The following is an 18,020-nucleotide window of genomic DNA, read 5'->3' as shown; positions in this document are numbered from 1 at the left end:
ATTTCACAAAAACTTTAGACGGGTAAACATAGTTTACTATAAAATATATTTTTGTAGTAATTGTGCAACCCAACAACTACAAGTTTTAGATTGAACATTGATTCGTGACTGTCCAACTCCATTGAACTCCAAAATACTACATGCTTGTTACTGCAATGCAATTCAGATATATTTCGGAATCATTTTTTCTGTGCTAGTTAATTTTCCAAATTTAAAAACATAACATGTGCTTAGTAAGCGTCTAACAAAAGTTGTGTTATATGTTTTTGTTAGTATACAGGAGCCTAGGTTTCAACTATTTATTACCATTTAAAAACAATTTATAGTATCGATATGATTTGTTTAAAAATTTGACATGTTCTAGTTCTAGTAGTTTTTTTAAATGTTCAATATGCTTATATTTAAACATAGTAGACTCTACCAATAGGATTTTAATTAAAGGCTCCACTACATCCCAAAATTGAAGGTTCGATTCCTGAAAGTGATATTTGTTGAGAGGAACAATCACAAACCCAAAATTGATTAGTTCCCTACCAAACAATGTGAGAGGATACCCTTAATAGCACCAAAATATATTAATAGACTTTATTTAAGTTCATCTAACCCTAACAATTAAATTGTGTTTTTGTATACACTTTATATTTAAATTATATATAATAATACAACTTATATTAAAATAATATAATATGAATACTATTATATATTATCATTAAATTAAACATTTAATAAGCATTTTACAAGACATAAAATTTGATTTGACAAAACTTTCTAAAAAATTATGGTAGTCTTAACATGCATCGTAAACCAGAGGTGAGCAGGACTTGGTCTCATTTGTTCACCAGTATAGCCCGATCATAATCAGGCTTGAATGAGGTCGGGTTTCATTGAATCTAAAGTCGAGTTTGAGTTCAGAAATTAGACCCGATTAATATTTAGGACTGAATAGAGACTAAACATGATCCTATCCGGTCTACCCCATGATCACTCAATTATCATGTTCGTATGTGTCTCACTGTCTCTCTTCAAATATCTACATAACAATGACACTTATTTACTCGAAATTATAATTGATTATTTAATTTTTCATCACATATATTAATATACATGACTAATAATATATATACATATATCATTTTATATGTCAAATTACATATTCATAATAATAAATAATATTAAAAAACTTTATCTAAAATGAATCTATATTATATTTAATTAGATATATAATCGAGTTCAAATTTTAAAGCTAACCTAATTAATATTTAGGTTCAAGTTAATTTCACGTTTAAAGCCGAATCCGAATTAGAAAAATAACCAAACAAACTTTAAGGTCGAGGAATAGACAATTAGTCCATGCTCACGGCTGCCATAAACTGATTTCACCCTGAGTCACCCGTGCAATGCAATTTACTCACGTGAATACAAAAAAATGAATTATTCAATGTAGTAACGTGATATGTTTACGCAAATACCCTTCACCTCTCATTTTCTTTCCCTGGCTCCACAAGTCACATTAACACACAATCGAAAATCCAGCAACACAATATGGATAGGGTCTTCTCAGTCGAAGAAATCGCCGAACACTTCTGGTCGCCGGCGATTCCCTCTTCCTTGTCCTCCGGCGCCGCCGCCAACGAATCATCCAAGATGAACCGCAGTGCTTCCGAGTGGGCCTTCCAACGCTTCCTCCAGGAATCCACATCCGCAACATTATCACCTTCTTCTTCATCCGTTGCTGATCGAAACGACGACGTCGTTTTTGTCGAAAACAATAGCCACCAACCCAAACTGGATCGCACCCAGAGCGTGGACGCCACGCCCCTTCTGAAAAACGGTGCCGTTTTGGCCAATGGGCCCACTGTTCCTCCTCCTGCGCCTTTTGATTCTGAAGAGTATCAAGCTTTCTTGAAGAGCAAGTTGGATCTCGCGTGCGCTGCTGTCGCTGTTGTTAGGGTAATTTTCAAAGTCTCATTTTCTTTCGTAATAGTATGTGGGTTTTATGACAATTCTGGATTCAAAATTGAATCCAGAATGCGGCCTTCAAGGGTCTCTTTGCGAGTTTGATTTCGGAGGGAAGGAATGGAAGACTTAAGAGTCGTGTCACAAATGTACTTCATGACTGCCAAACCCTTCTCTCCCCTCACTTACCCTCCAAAAACCAACTCGCATACTGACCATAAGAAAATTAAATTAATCTATTGGTTTGGATTTTGCGCTGGCTTGCATGTTGATTTTGTGCATATGACTATTTTAATTTCTATTGTCTCTGGGTGTTGATAAAAATCGAAAATTTATGAGGTAGGGAACCTCAAATTTTGGCCTTGATTGATTTTTTTCTTTGCCTTGGTTGCATTTTTTGCATTCTGGTTTGTGATTCACCTGAACCTTTGAGATATGACGCCGTTTGGATTAATGGTTTATTCAAAAGCAGTTATATATATATATATAAATTAAGGTAGTTTGTGGGATTATATATATATATAAATTAAGGTAGTTTGTGGGAGAGGAGTGATTTGTGTGATTTCCTCTATATTTTATTCTAGATTTTGATTGTCTAATGAATTTCACAACATATTTTTTTTGTTTACAAGATTATATTAATCTTTCTTAAATGCACAAATACCATTATATATATATATATATATATATATATATTATATGTGTTATTTGTATTGATGCAAAATGGAAAAGTCAATTTATATAATTTCACAAAAACTTTAGACGGGTAAACATAGTTTACTATAAAATATATTTTTGTAGTAATTGTGCAACCCAACAACTACAAGTTTTAGATTGAACATTGATTCGTGACTGTCCAACTCCATTGAACTCCAAAATACTACATGCTTGTTACTGCAATGCAATTCAGATATATTTCGGAATCATTTTTTCTGTGCTAGTTAATTTTCCAAATTTAAAAACATAACATGTGCTTAGTAAGCGTCTAACAAAAGTTGTGTTATATGTTTTTGTTAGTATACAGGAGCCTAGGTTTCAACTATTTATTACCATTTAAAAACAATTTATAGTATCGATATGATTTGTTTAAAAATTTGACATGTTCTAGTTCTAGTAGTTTTTTTAAATGTTCAATATGCTTATATTTAAACATAGTAGACTCTACCAATAGGATTTTAATTAAAGGCTCCACTACATCCCAAAATTGAAGGTTCGATTCCTGAAAGTGATATTTGTTGAGAGGAACAATCACAAACCCAAAATTGATTAGTTCCCTACCAAACAATGTGAGAGGATACCCTTAATAGCACCAAAATATATTAATAGACTTTATTTAAGTTCATCTAACCCTAACAATTAAATTGTGTTTTTGTATACACTTTATATTTAAATTATATATAATAATACAACTTATATTAAAATAATATAATATGAATACTATTATATATTATCATTAAATTAAACATTTAATAAGCATTTTACAAGACATAAAATTTGATTTGACAAAACTTTCTAAAAAATTATGGTAGTCTTAACATGCATCGTAAACCAGAGGTGAGCAGGACTTGGTCTCATTTGTTCACCAGTATAGCCCGATCATAATCAGGCTTGAATGAGGTCGGGTTTCATTGAATCTAAAGTCGAGTTTGAGTTCAGAAATTAGACCCGATTAATATTTAGGACTGAATAGAGACTAAACATGATCCTATCCGGTCTACCCCATGATCACTCAATTATCATGTTCGTATGTGTCTCACTGTCTCTCTTCAAATATCTACATAACAATGACACTTATTTACTCGAAATTATAATTGATTATTTAATTTTTCATCACATATATTAATATACATGACTAATAATATATATACATATATCATTTTATATGTCAAATTACATATTCATAATAATAAATAATATTAAAAAACTTTATCTAAAATGAATCTATATTATATTTAATTAGATATATAATCGAGTTCAAATTTTAAAGCTAACCTAATTAATATTTAGGTTCAAGTTAATTTCACGTTTAAAGCCGAATCCGAATTAGAAAAATAACCAAACAAACTTTAAGGTCGAGGAATAGACAATTAGTCCATGCTCACGGCTGCCATAAACTGATTTCACCCTGAGTCACCCGTGCAATGCAATTTACTCACGTGAATACAAAAAAATGAATTATTCAATGTAGTAACGTGATATGTTTACGCAAATACCCTTCACCTCTCATTTTCTTTCCCTGGCTCCACAAGTCACATTAACACACAATCGAAAATCCAGCAACACAATATGGATAGGGTCTTCTCAGTCGAAGAAATCGCCGAACACTTCTGGTCGCCGGCGATTCCCTCTTCCTTGTCCTCCGGCGCCGCCGCCAACGAATCATCCAAGATGAACCGCAGTGCTTCCGAGTGGGCCTTCCAACGCTTCCTCCAGGAATCCACATCCGCAACATTATCACCTTCTTCTTCATCCGTTGCTGATCGAAACGACGACGTCGTTTTTGTCGAAAACAATAGCCACCAACCCAAACTGGATCGCACCCAGAGCGTGGACGCCACGCCCCTTCTGAAAAACGGTGCCGTTTTGGCCAATGGGCCCACTGTTCCTCCTCCTGCGCCTTTTGATTCTGAAGAGTATCAAGCTTTCTTGAAGAGCAAGTTGGATCTCGCGTGCGCTGCTGTCGCTGTTGTTAGGGTAATTTTCAAAGTCTCATTTTCTTTCGTAATAGTATGTGGGTTTTATGACAATTCTGGATTCAAAATTGAATCCAGAATGCGGCCTTCAAGGGTCTCTTTGCGAGTTTGATTTCGGAGGGAAGGAATGGAAGACTTAAGAGTCGTGTCACAAATGTACTTCATGACTGCCAAACCCTTCTCTCCCCTCACTTACCCTCCAAAAACCAACTCGCATACTGACCATAAGAAAATTAAATTAATCTATTGGTTTGGATTTTGCGCTGGCTTGCATGTTGATTTTGTGCATATGACTATTTTAATTTCTATTGTCTCTGGGTGTTGATAAAAATCGAAAATTTATGAGGTAGGGAACCTCAAATTTTGGCCTTGATTGATTTTTTTCTTTGCCTTGGTTGCATTTTTTGCATTCTGGTTTGTGATTCACCTGAACCTTTGAGATATGACGCCGTTTGGATTAATGGTTTATTCAAAAGCAGTTATGGCATGAATATAAACTCTTTCTAGCTTTAGTTCATTTCATAAGTTTGTCTGGTGGATTAAGCTAAAATGAGTTTGAAGGAAGAACCTAAGCTATTATGGTAAGCTCTTCCATAACTTGCTTCAGTGGTTATATGATAAGATTAGCACATTTTCACTTTATCACATTAGAGCTAATGGCCTTTCTATCGGCTCCTTTTAGCTAATTTCATAAGTTTGTTGGATAAACTGAATGAAATACGTTAAAAGGAATATGTAGCAAGATCTAAGCTATTTTCATAAATTCTTCCAAACACTTGCTAAGTGCTTATATGATAAGATGAACCCAAATAAGTTATCTACAATCTCTTCTAAACACTCCCAGGCTAATTTATTTTTTAGCTTCTTGGAGTTTCATTTTGAAAATTAAACCAATGATTTCGACCTATAAATCAACATAAAGCATAAAGTCTTTGTCGAAGCATGTGTTTCTAGGAGCAAAAGGTGACTACCAGTACCAAACCTCTAATAGTTGTAGGTGCTGGCAGTAACTATTTCTGAAATATAAGAACTTTACTAGAAATGGCAAAAAGGCATGGAGGTTGCTCTTAAAGTCAGTTGGCCCTTTTACTTAAAGCAAATGTTTTAAGGCAACATATAACATAATGATGGCCAACTATATCCTTGATTTTGGTTAACCTTGTTTTGTAAAGTTAGTTTTGATTTCAAGTGGGGTTGAAGTACTAGTAATTTGTTTATGTTTGGATGCTTTATTGTTAAAAATAGTTTGATAGAATGAATACTGTTTGGATTGTGTTAATAAAACTGACCTATAGAGATGTGTGATTATCAAATTGGCGATTTTTATCAATTTTTTATAATCAAATTGGTAATATGAACCTTGAAAAAGGATAGGGCTACAATCAACTCTCCAAGGGTATTATGGCTAGAGTAATAGTTGAAAATCTAAACTGAGCTCTGATAAACAGAGAAGTGAAAGTTTCTTACTTTAACCAAGGTCTGAGCTCCAAAGTCCAAACTTAGTTATAAGTGTCTGACTTTTGGAGATGCCAAACACACTTCATAATTCAGAGAGATATTAGTAATTACCTATCTATTGCTAGTATTTCCTGGGGGCCTTGACCAATAATAACCTTCTAAGATTCAGTTAAAAAATGACTGTGTTCTTTGAACCTAGAGCTATACATAAATTTTAATGAAGAGTACAAGTAAAAGGTTTACAAGATCCCACTACGTGGGAGTCTCGTGTACTGGGCTGCCCTTTTTTTCTTTGCATTTCAATCATATTCTTACCAATTTCATTTACTACATTTTGTTTATAGCTTGGTTTAACAATTTGGTTACTGTTCTCCTATATCCCTTATCTTTTTCCACTGGGCATTGTTCCTGTATCTAATTAGTTTCTACTTATTGAAATAGGGTTCTTTGGTCAAATCTCAAGATGAAGCTACTTTTCCTGACAGTGGACCACAGCCATTGTCTAATCCTTCTCCAGTTGGACCTCAGCCTACTTTTACAGGTTTGAATTGGTAAATGCATTTGGATGCGTTTATTCAAACTTATGCATATATATAGGGGATGTATCAAATGAGAAAGCCATACTTATGTGAGTGCGACAAGTTTCAGCTCTTGGATTAAAACCAACTGCTGCGATTAGATTTTAAAAAAAATCGTGTGCCTCACTCTTTACTTCATAATGTTCTTTTTTTTTTGCTTGGTGGCGTTTTTGCCATGAACGAACTCAATTTCTTGAACCCGCACAAAGTTAATTCCATCTGATCCCATAAAAAAGATAAATGGAATTATATATGTTATTTGTGGTCACTCTATCAATTTCTTAAACACACAAAGTCAATACACCTCAGTTACCCTTATGCCATTCATCAATTGAAATATCCCTGCAATTCTGTCTTTATCTTCAAAGCGGGATGCTGAGAGATCCTAATCCCTCTATTTCTACTTACAAATTAAGGATAGCAAAAAAAATATAAAGTAGGAATCATGAAATTTGAATGTGGGATATCTGAAAACCCTACATAATATATCAGTCAACAGATAGATAGAGGAGTGCAGTTTGTAGTTATAGGATGAATTAAAAAGTGCAGTTTGTAGTTACAGGATGAATTAAAAAGTGCAGCGCCAAAATTGAACAAGAAAGAGTGAAACATGTGTTCTTATGAGGGATGGACTTGAAGTTATCGAATAAGAATGAAGTTGAGGGGAAATCAGTGTTGCTCGTGCAGTGGAGAAGGGTAAAAACGGAAGACACGAGATTTTCCAAAAATGAGTTTCTATGTCAACCCTTGATTTTAATCTAAGGGCTGAGACTTGTTTTCACTCTCACATAAAGATGTCATCCTCACTATATATATGCATTTATAAATGCAGACATAGAAGATTCATTTATGGAAGGAGATCACATTTATGAAAGAAGTTTGATAACAGTGCAGGTTCAGCAAGTACAGTATAATAGGCTGAATGCTGAATGTAAAATAGATTAGTTACAATCAAAACTTAGAAGTTGAACCAATAGCGTCATTAGCGTGAATCCATATCCACAATTTAGTTTTAATGAGAAAGCTTTTGTTTTCTTTCATGGATCTGTTTAGTCATTTCTGGAGAAGCTTTAGCATGTCTTTGGTACTGGTTATATTTAAGATTTTAGTCTATAAACTGTGTGATTATTATAATCTGATTATGTTTGGGTGCCTTAGCTGAAAAGTGAATATAAGCTAATCTGTTTCATTTGAGTAAGATATACAAATTATTAGTTTTACATAGTAAGTCAAAGAAAAAGGTAAGAGGTTATTTGTTTATGTTGTGATTATTTTAGTTATTTTTACATATTTTCTAAATATACATTTTTTATTATTTATCATCATATATCTATTTTACTATAATTTTTTTAATTTTTATTACTTCATAATAAAGACTAAAATATTAAAATATAAAAACCATACCAGTATTTAAAAACAACATGATACACATTTTTAATATGAAGTTTGGTAGAAGAGTAAATGAGAAGGGAGATAAACTTGAAATTAAGGATAAAATGAGAACTGACATTTCAATAGAAAAATAAGTCAACTTTGAAATAAATAAGTCATGGTGGAGGAACTTCAATTTTTGGCTTTTTTCCCACAAAAATAAGCTGCATTTATAATCTAGCTAGATTGACAAACATACTTGTAATGCAACTTTAAGCTTATTTTTTAAAAAATAGGCAAAAACTACAAACTTTCATTTATAGCATATAGTCACTTAGTGACTGATTTCTCTCTCTCTCTCTCAAATATGGGTGACCCCTATTGAATTATGTCAAATATATCTGTCTATGTAGGATCTGGTACTTCTGGAAATGACCCACCTAAATTGCAAGACAAAGATGCCAACGCACCAGTTGGGATTCCTTCCATACCTGCCATGCAAAAGAAACCTGCTGTTGTAATCAGGCCATCAACAAGTGGATCATCAAGAGAACTGACAGATGATGAGGAAATGGAAGGAGAAACAGATATGAATGATAACATGGACCCTGCTGATGTGAAACGAGTAAGGAGGTAACATCTGTCTTAAAATTGACTGAGTTTGTTAGGGAACATGTTAGTACTTGTAGATACACTCAGGAGGTAATTTTAAGATCATGTAATTGGCTATGAGACTGGTTTAGAAGTTTGTTTTCTCAGTTGGATTTCCTGCTAGGTAAACTCTGATTTCCTGCCAGAAAAATTTCATCCAGTGTCATTTTGTATAAGAATGTCCAGTGTCACTTAGATCTTTGAATTGAGAGTAATGCTGCTTACTTGCTTAGTGCTTACTTTATTTTTTCCCACAAGTTGTGAACTAACTGTTGATGCGGTTGCATCTAGAGGACTAGAATATCTTTCTTCTATAAAATAAAACTAAGATGCAAATTACGAGATGTTTTATGAAGAAAGGTTTTAGCATTACTCCTAAAGTGATTATGTTATAATACCCTTCATAATTTATCCTGTACGTTGAAGTATTAACTTTGTATTAATGGAGAGTATAATGGTCTGCTTTATTTTTGTATTTTTATTTTCGTAGAAAGGATTTGTACTGTTATTGTAAAATGCTGATTTGTTCAATTCATTGACAAAGACTGCTTTGGTTAATTCAATGCTTAATGACATTTATCTCTCAGGATGCTTTCCAATAGGGAGTCAGCCAGACGCTCAAGAAGAAGAAAGCAGGCTCATTTAACAGACCTGGAGAAACAGGTGTGTGTTCTATTTAAGAGTTGATGTCTTTTACCCGCTCTTCTTTCTCTTTGTTAGTCCTCCCAGAGAAATATGTGTATATATTCTGACCTTATCCTATCTTAGGTGAATCAATTAAGAGGTGAAAATTCTTCCTTGTTAAAGCGCCTTACTGATATAAGCCATAAGCACAATGAATCTGCTGTTGACAACAGAGTATTGAAAGCTGATATTGAAACATTAAGAGCAAAGGTAAGACCCTGTTTTATGATTGTGTAGGCATTAATTAAAACCTACACCGGTAAACCTTATGGCCTTTTCTAAGTCTAGGTTTTGTTGGCGAGATTGACGAATGGAGAGCCCAATCAGGGTGTCATTTTCATAGTGAAAAGAAATCAAATTAAAAGGAAAGTAATATTGGTTCATGTGTGTTCACAAAGATTTGACGTGTTTGCCATTTGCTTCTATGTTATTCTCAATTATAGGTGAAGATGGCTGAAGAGACTGTAAAAAGAATTACTGGGTTGAACCCAATGTTTCATGCCATGTCTGATATATCAACCATGAACATGCCTTCATTTAATAGAAGCTCTTCTGACACATCAGCTGATGCAGCTGTTCCTGTGCATGACAATAACCCAAATCATCATTTTTATCAACAATCCACATCTAATAATCCTATACCCAGTAATAATGGGTTGAGGGACATTCCTTCTTCAATTGAAAATGTGCAGCGGAGTGCAGCCGCCATGGTAGGAGGGAGCAAGATGGGTCAGCCAACTTCCTTGTGTCCGGTGACCAGCTTGGAACACCTTCAGATGCAGATTCGTGGTGGTGTGGGCTCTACCGGAGGATCATCTAATGGAGAGATTAATAGAGTTACCAAGCCAAATTGATGCATTGGTTTAGAAACTGTTAGTTGTAAGTAATGGCCTATTCTTCTTCAATACATCATAAATCAATTTAATGTTACTTAATTTTGATGGAGCATGTAATACCTGAAATTAATTGGGGCACCTCCATAATTTTTTTGAAGTGGTTGATGATTAAACTAGATTTAGTGTTAAATACTTGTTAGGCATCCTTGTTAATTTGTTATGCGACTTATGGACTCAGGATACTTGATGGTTTATACCTAACAAATAAATTATAAAGGTTTTTATTTAAAAAATAGTAAACAAAAAAATTAATTTTAGTTAGATCGAGTAATTGTGATGAGAAACTACACTCGTTTCTACATTAGAGTACTTTTGTCATAAAGTTCCAATGCAGATATGAAAATTTTGTTATACATTGAACCTGAATCTCAACTCTCCCACCACTTGTTTAATGTTGCTTAGAGAATGTTGATACTCACCTCCAATTCAAACCTAAACTCTCTCACTGGGTTGTTTTCCTAATAGTTGGTAGGTTTTCTTAGAACTGTTGGGTTTGAGATTTAATATTTCATCATCTTTACTCTAAAATTCACCACAATTTAACGAGAATGGGGTGAAATAGATAAACCCCATGCAAGCTTTACCCATTGCTACCCCTGAAGTTAGCCATCAAATACATGGCAGCAGAGAAGAATTACAGAACATGCGGTTATACACGAGTCTTATGTTGTAATTTTTCTTCTCAATAAACCAGGTTGGTGTAATTGGTTTTTCTTACATGTGAATGTGATATTCTAGTGCCGTACCTCGTGGAACATACTGGAAACGTGCATAGCAAGTAGGGGTGAGGAGGACTCGGCCCTACTTGCTCATTCAGTATGACTCGATCATAATCGAACACAAATAAAGTTGGGTCTCATCGGTCAAGGGTTAGGTTTGGGTTTAAATATTAGATCCGTTAATATTTAGGGTCAGGTATGAACCAAGATTCGTCCTGACCTGTCTCATGGTCACTCATTCGTTATGTTTGTGTGTGTCACTATTCAAATGTGTATAGAGTAGTGCCACATTTTTGGTTGAAAATATTATTGATTCTCTAATTTTTCATTATATACATGATTAATAATATATTTATATATACCATTTTATATGTTAAATTACATATTCATAATAATAAATAATATTAAGAAGACTTTATCCCAAATGAGTATGCATTATATTTGAACGGGTCTAGGTTCAAGTTTAAAGGTTGACTCAATCGAAATTTAGGGCCGGGTTAGCTTCGGGTCTAGGATCGGGTCTGGGTTCAAAAAAATGATCCGACAAATATTTAGGGCTGAGTAAGGACAAACTTTAACTCGTCACAATCTCACCCATGCTCGTCCTAATAGGAAGGGTGGTGGCTTAAAGTTTTAATTTTATACTACTCTTCTAAAATATAATTCACCACCATATGACACATTTTGTTTGAACAAATTGTATAAGTAAAAGTAGTTAGAGTAAATTACACTCATGAGTTTTAGGAAATTATATAAATCATCTCTCTTTTGTACCTACATAAACCATCTCTATTTAAATTCATATATTACACTGACTATTTCTGCATTAGAAATAAGTGTGATATTTTGAACAACAAAATGTGATAAATGCAATTAAGTTAAACAAAATATGATATATCGTGAAGTCAAATCCAAATTTTGTAAAAGTCAATGTTTATATCACTCTTATGTTATATTTTAATGAACAAAAAGTAATGAATATATATTGACAACTATAATATTGGACTTGTCTTAACAATATTTCATATTTTATTTAACTTAACTTAGATTATGCTTAACACATTTTTTGATTAAAAAATTATACTTATATCTCCGGTACGGCTAATCGGTATAATATATGTATATAAGTTATGAGGTTTGTATAGATGTAGAAGATAGAATAGTGATTTATTTATTGATATGCATTTTAGTTTTTGAATTGTTGATTGAATTGTTATATCAATCTTTTTTAGAGTTTATGATTTTCCTCTCAATAAATATAGTTTTCAATGATAAATTCTTAATCTTTTGATTATCATTAGATTTAGTGGATTGTAAATTTTTTATACCAATAGACCAAAGTCTTGTTAGTAAAAAATATATTATATTATTATATAAAATATTATATCTATATATAAATTTATTCACGATTAATAGATTATTGATCGATTAGTAATGATAACTAAAAAGTAATGAAATGATGGCGTATAAAAGTGTTAGATTGTCTCTGAATACATTTTTTACTCATTGTCTAATCTCTTAAGACACTTTCTGTTGAGAAAATTGAAACCAAAATCATGGATTCCATTACCGCATCTGTTACCTTCCCCCTTCGCTCTTCTTCTTCTTCTTCTTCTTCAATCCCATTCCCAAAAAGTCTTCATTTTTCTTCATCCCAATTATCCTTCTCAGCCACAAACTCAAATCTCTTGATGAAAGCTGAAAATATGAGTATCACTGCCAGAAGAAGTAGAATCCAAACCAGAAGAACCAAACCTTTCACCTGCAACGCCTTTTTTGGATTGGGAGTACCAGAGATAGTAGTTATAGCAGGAGTTGCTGCTGTTGTTTTTGGACCCAAGAATTTGCCACAAGTTGGTCGGAATTTCGGAAAAACCATTAAAAGCTTCCAACAGGTTTATACTTAATTTTAAACTTGTTTCCACTATTAGTGAGTTCTTTGCTTACTAGTTTGTGTTGGTGATGATAATTTTATTTTACTAAGATGGTTTAGGAGTAAGTTTAAAATCTCAAGATGGGTTGTAGTTGAGGGAAAATACTTGAATTGGTTGGTTCTTATCGAAAGGAATGGTATATGACATTGTTAGCTTGTATGGGTTGTTCAATTAGTACGTGGTTCGTCACTTTTTATATTAATTTTACGAAACTTTCTAGTGAATTATGTAATATGGTATATGTATATGATATGAAATATTGTTAGCTAGTAGTTAGTCAAGATAGTTATATGGTACTTGCTTATGAAGTAAAATAAGTCATTGGGAGTCATTTGGTGAATCTTAAATTGTTAATTCGTTTAGAGTGACTCTCCTTGACTCGACGAGGGAGGTTCCTTCAAGGACGACTCATGCATGAGTCTCTCACTCAGTGGAGTATGGGGAGTATAAATGTAGATAAGCTTACTCAAAGAAGAAGAGAGTTTTTTTAGAGTATTTGAACTTGTGACCTTCTGATCACAAGGTAGCGACCTTACCATTGCGTCAAAGCTCATCCTTTGATGAGGTTCCATCGAGGAGAGCACCAATTGATAGAACCTCCCTGTTCAAGTCAAGGGGAAAGATTTCAAATGAATTAACATTCAACATATGGTTTTCACTTAGTATTACATTGACATAAATGGCTTCATTTGTTTGTTTTTAGCTGCACACACTAACCATCAACCCTATAGCGATCCTAACTCAGTGCTAACTAGCAATGTTTTGTGTCATTATAGGTTTACTAATTCACATTCAATTCTGTTGATAAAGCAAATAACTGTGTGTGGCAACTTGAGTATGGAACATGACCCTTTCACTCCCAAAGATATATAATTTATCCATCAAAAGTGCACATAAAAGGGACTGGGATCCGTGGATTCATGCTGTGGATCCATGGATGCCATTTGGAAGATTTCCTGCTGATATTATTTGGCCAATTGATATCTAAACTATATTCTGTTAGACATGTACATTTTAGCCATCAAGTAAATCTTCCTTACTCCGTATGCACCTGAGGCATAATTGAAAATTTGGAGTTCACTCACTTGGACTGAGATTAAGCATCTTTAAGGAGGTTTTCCTTACATATATCACCAAATGCCTTAATCATTCTCTTCCAATCAGCACGACATAAAGATCTTGGAAGAAGGCAACTGCTTTGCTAATGTCTGTAGCACGAGGAAGAATATTTAGACCCAAGTTGTTTATATGTTGACTGTTCATTCTTATCCTCTCTTTTTTCTGGCTACTTGCTTTAACCAGCTTCCCAGTATTGGTTAAGTTAGATACCTGAGCATAGCATAGAGATCAGAATCATTCTGTTTGTCATAATGATAAATGTGTAATTAAAAGAAATAATAATAGCTAACTATTAGAGGTTAGAGCTGGAGTTAGTTGGTCGGCAGTTGAGTGGTTATAAGACAGTTAGAGGGGAATGGAGGTGTGATGGCCTTCATTTATCGTGTTGGAAAGGAAAGGGGAGCAAGGGAGAGTTCCAAGTCTCTCAAATACCTAAATGGAGATATATAGTTCCGTAATCACAGTGTTCCACACTTGTAATATGGATCCTTTTAAGGTACGAACTCGTGAGTGTCTGTATACCCCAAAAAAATGTTAATTTTAGTAGACTGGTAGACTATTTTGTTTGATTTCTTGTTATTATTTGTGGTTTTCTCATTTGGGGAAAGTCAAGTTTAAAACTTGATTGTAGAGCTAAAATTTCATAATATAAAAATGGGTGGAACAAATAAAACAAGGTCATTCAAGAAACTGAAGAGGTTCTAAAACATGGAAGAGACCTTTATTTGAGGAAAAGAGAATGTCATATAGTGCTATTGTGTTCCATTGTCCATACCTTTGATGTTAACTTTTGTAGTAATCTTCATGTTTTGCATCCAGATATGGGTTTTGCATAAACTCAAACTCTATTTGCATTATCATGCTCAGAAGAGGACAAATTTCTTTGAAAATTTGCATGGACAATTTGACATAATGCTATTAACTGTTAAACATTTTGCTCAATGATTAGTAGGTTATTTATTAGATTTTGGAATCTTGTAGGCAGCAAAGGAGTTTGAGTCCGAGCTTAAAAAGGTACCTAGTTCATCAGAGGAGACCCTTGTTGAGGAACTAACTGCTGTGAATGAACAGCAAGAGCAAGACACTAAGGTGTTTAGTACTAAGGATAAGGCATGAAATGTAAAGACATACTTAGTAGGTATATTCAGTTGAATTTTGACCATGTTGGTTTAGTAGTTTTGCCTTTGGGGAGTGACATCATGTGTTGCTTGTTTTATAAACATTCTTTGTTTTCCTTTATACCTAACACTCACTCGGCAACAACCATGAGATAGGTGCGCTTTACAAGGGCATGCAAAATGTGTAGAATATCTGTTTAGATTCCATCATTGTCTGAGATGCCAAAGAAAACAATGATACACTTGATTGATCAAAACTAGTTTAACTTTGAGATATGAGTATAAGTTAACTATTTGGACTTTGGTAAGACTCTTTGTTCTTAAGTATTGGATACCAACTAATTTGAGTTGGTCTAAAAGGTTGTGATTTGAGTAGAATGAAAGAAAATATAAGGCTTGAGAGACATGAAATATATTTGCGATATAATTCTAAATTCTTTCTGTAACACGTGGAAAGAAAGAGAAAACGGATAGCAAAAATTCTGCTGGGAGCAGAGGCAATGATGAATTGGTTATAACCAATGGCACATGGCTAACAATGTGGAGGCTGAAATTATAAGAAGAAGCATGCGTGTGAGAAGGAAAAACAATAAATGGGATGATTATGTAATGAGTAGGTAGAAAAGGAGTGATATGATCATTCCCTCTACAAAAGGAATTTCTTTTCCTTCTTTCCCTATTTTTCTGTGTAAAATTCCTCTATGTACTTGAACCGGCCTTGAATCTCTTATATTCAAGAGCTATATCTAATACATCTTCTTCTTATATCAATTTTGAGTTGCCTTGATAATTACTTGTTACACTTTCATTTCTCTTATTTCTTCAAAACTCAACTCGCAAACAAGGAATGAAGATCTCCATACATTTGTTTATTTAATTCACAATATTTGAATTCCATACCTTGCATAAATTCACCAAATTCTTAGTACTTAAACTATTAATGTTAAATAAACAATTTTGAATATATTAAATATGAAGTTTCATTGGCAACATGTTGACTCATACTATTTACTCAACACTGACAAAAACAATCAACATGGTGATATTTGAAAGTATTTTGACTATACTCTGCGTCTACTAAGTTGACATCTAACTGTTTAAATGGACCAAAAAGAAGAAAACTGAGGAGTCGCCAAAGTCAAACTCAAAATAATTAAGCTTCATTCAATGGGAAAGTTATAAATACCTGGTAATAAACTTGTTTCAACAGGCTAATTATATATCTCGGGTGTACTAATTTAAACTTGTTTCAACAATGTGATGACTGTACTTAACCTTCACTTTCGATTTTCGAGTCTTCTTTGAATTTGATCTGGTCACCAGTAATAATGAATTGATAAATGGTGATATAGCTTTATATTATCTTTAAAGTGGATCACAAATTTTAAGCAAAGAAGAACGCCCGAAATTAAGAGATTGAAATTTCTTGTACTTGACCTGTCATGCATGTTTGTTAACAATAATTGAACTAAGTAACAAATGGACTAACGTGAAAATAAAAAAATAACTTATTTAAAATAACTTCAAATTATAAGTCATCTTTTTTTAGTACTATCAATGATATCTTTTCACATTTTGGTTAAGGAACTAATCATCATTTTTGAGGTTCGTAGCTATCACTCTCAGATATGAACTCTTAACCTTTTGGTATTTCTGTGAATCTAGTGAGTCTTTATACCACCAGATCAATGTTTTATTAGTAAATTGTAAGATCTAATCCAATTTTACACGTTACAAAAGACTCTGTCAACTTTGTTCGGAAAATTTACGTGTTTGATGTAGTTTGACCAGGTTATTATGTTTCTAGTGCAATTTTATTAAAAATTACCAAAGTAATGTAGAACTCGTACTTGTCATGCACAAGTTTTTTGTTTATTCAATTAGAGAGTACAAGACTCATATCTCACATGCACGAGTCCTAATTTTTTTCTTCATATTTAAGCAATCTCGTTGATGCAATTTACGAGTTGTGTGCCAATCTCATGGAAGCAATCCACGAGTTCTCATTATGCTATACCAAAGTAGTGTAGAATTCGTGCTTGCCATGCACAAGTTCTTTGTTTATTCAATTATAGAGTACAAGACTCATACCTCATATACACGAGTTTATATTATATTTTTCTCTCACATGGACTCGTGCCTCAGATGCACGAGTCCTAATTTTTTTGCATACTTAAACAATCTCTTGGATGCACTTTACGAGTTGTGTGCCAATCTCGTGGAAGCAATCCACGAGTTCTCATTATGCTATACCAAAGTAGTATAGAACTCGTGCTTGCCATGCACAAATTTGTTGTTTATTCAATTACATAGTACAAGACTCGTACCTCACATGCACGAGTTTATATTATATTTTTTCTCTTACATGGACTTGTGCCTCATATACACGAGTCCTATTTTTTTTTTTCCATATTTAAACAATCTCATGGATGCAATTTACGAGTTGTGTGCCAATCTCGTGGAAGCAATCCACAAGTTCTCATTATGATATACCATAGTAGTGTAGAACTTGTGCTTGCAATGCATAAGTTCTTTGTTTATTCAATTATAGAGTACAAGACTCAAACCTCACATGCACGAGTTTATATTATATTTTTTCTCTCACATGGACTCGTGCCTCAAATGCACGAGTCCTATTTTTTTTTTCATATTTAAAAAATCTCGTGGATGCACTTTACGAGTTGTGTGCCAATCTCGTGGAAGCAATCCACGAGTTCTCATTATGTTATACCAAAGTAGTGTAGAACTTGTGTCTGCCATGCACAAGTTCGTTGTTTATTCAATTACAGAGTTCAAGACTCGTACCTCACATGCACGAGTTTATATTATATTTTTTCTCTCAC

At 33.5% G+C, this 18,020-nt stretch overlaps 2 protein-coding genes across 3 annotated transcripts; both read left to right on the top strand.

Annotated features, from left to right (window-relative positions):
- Window positions 1,462–10,412, top strand: LOC109345415 (light-inducible protein CPRF2-like). 2 transcript variants are annotated; one of them, XM_019584400.1, is made up of 6 exons: window positions 1,462–1,950; window positions 6,549–6,648; window positions 8,470–8,689; window positions 9,295–9,370; window positions 9,476–9,601; window positions 9,835–10,412. In XM_019584400.1, exons 1-6 carry the CDS (start codon window positions 1,543–1,545, stop codon window positions 10,243–10,245), a joined length of 1,341 nt encoding a protein of 446 aa, XP_019439945.1. In that variant the 5' UTR covers window positions 1,462–1,542; the 3' UTR covers window positions 10,246–10,412. The 2 variants fall into 2 exon arrangements, with proteins under 2 accessions (XP_019439945.1, XP_019439944.1); XM_019584399.1 differs by lacking the exon at window positions 1,462–1,950 and adding an exon at window positions 4,163–4,650.
- Window positions 12,486–15,446, top strand: LOC109345413 (sec-independent protein translocase protein TATA, chloroplastic-like). Its single transcript, XM_019584398.1, has 2 exons — window positions 12,486–12,901; window positions 15,041–15,446. The coding sequence occupies exons 1-2, from the start codon at window positions 12,563–12,565 to the stop codon at window positions 15,173–15,175; spliced, it is 474 nt and encodes a 157-aa protein (XP_019439943.1). The 5' UTR covers window positions 12,486–12,562; the 3' UTR covers window positions 15,176–15,446.

Source organism: Lupinus angustifolius, chromosome LG04, assembly GCF_001865875.1.
Source record: "Lupinus angustifolius cultivar Tanjil chromosome LG04, LupAngTanjil_v1.0, whole genome shotgun sequence".
Taxonomy (NCBI): Eukaryota; Viridiplantae; Streptophyta; class Magnoliopsida; order Fabales; family Fabaceae; genus Lupinus; species Lupinus angustifolius.
The sequence above is the reverse complement of the archived record's forward strand: the minus strand, read 5'-3'. Positions and strand labels throughout refer to the sequence as shown.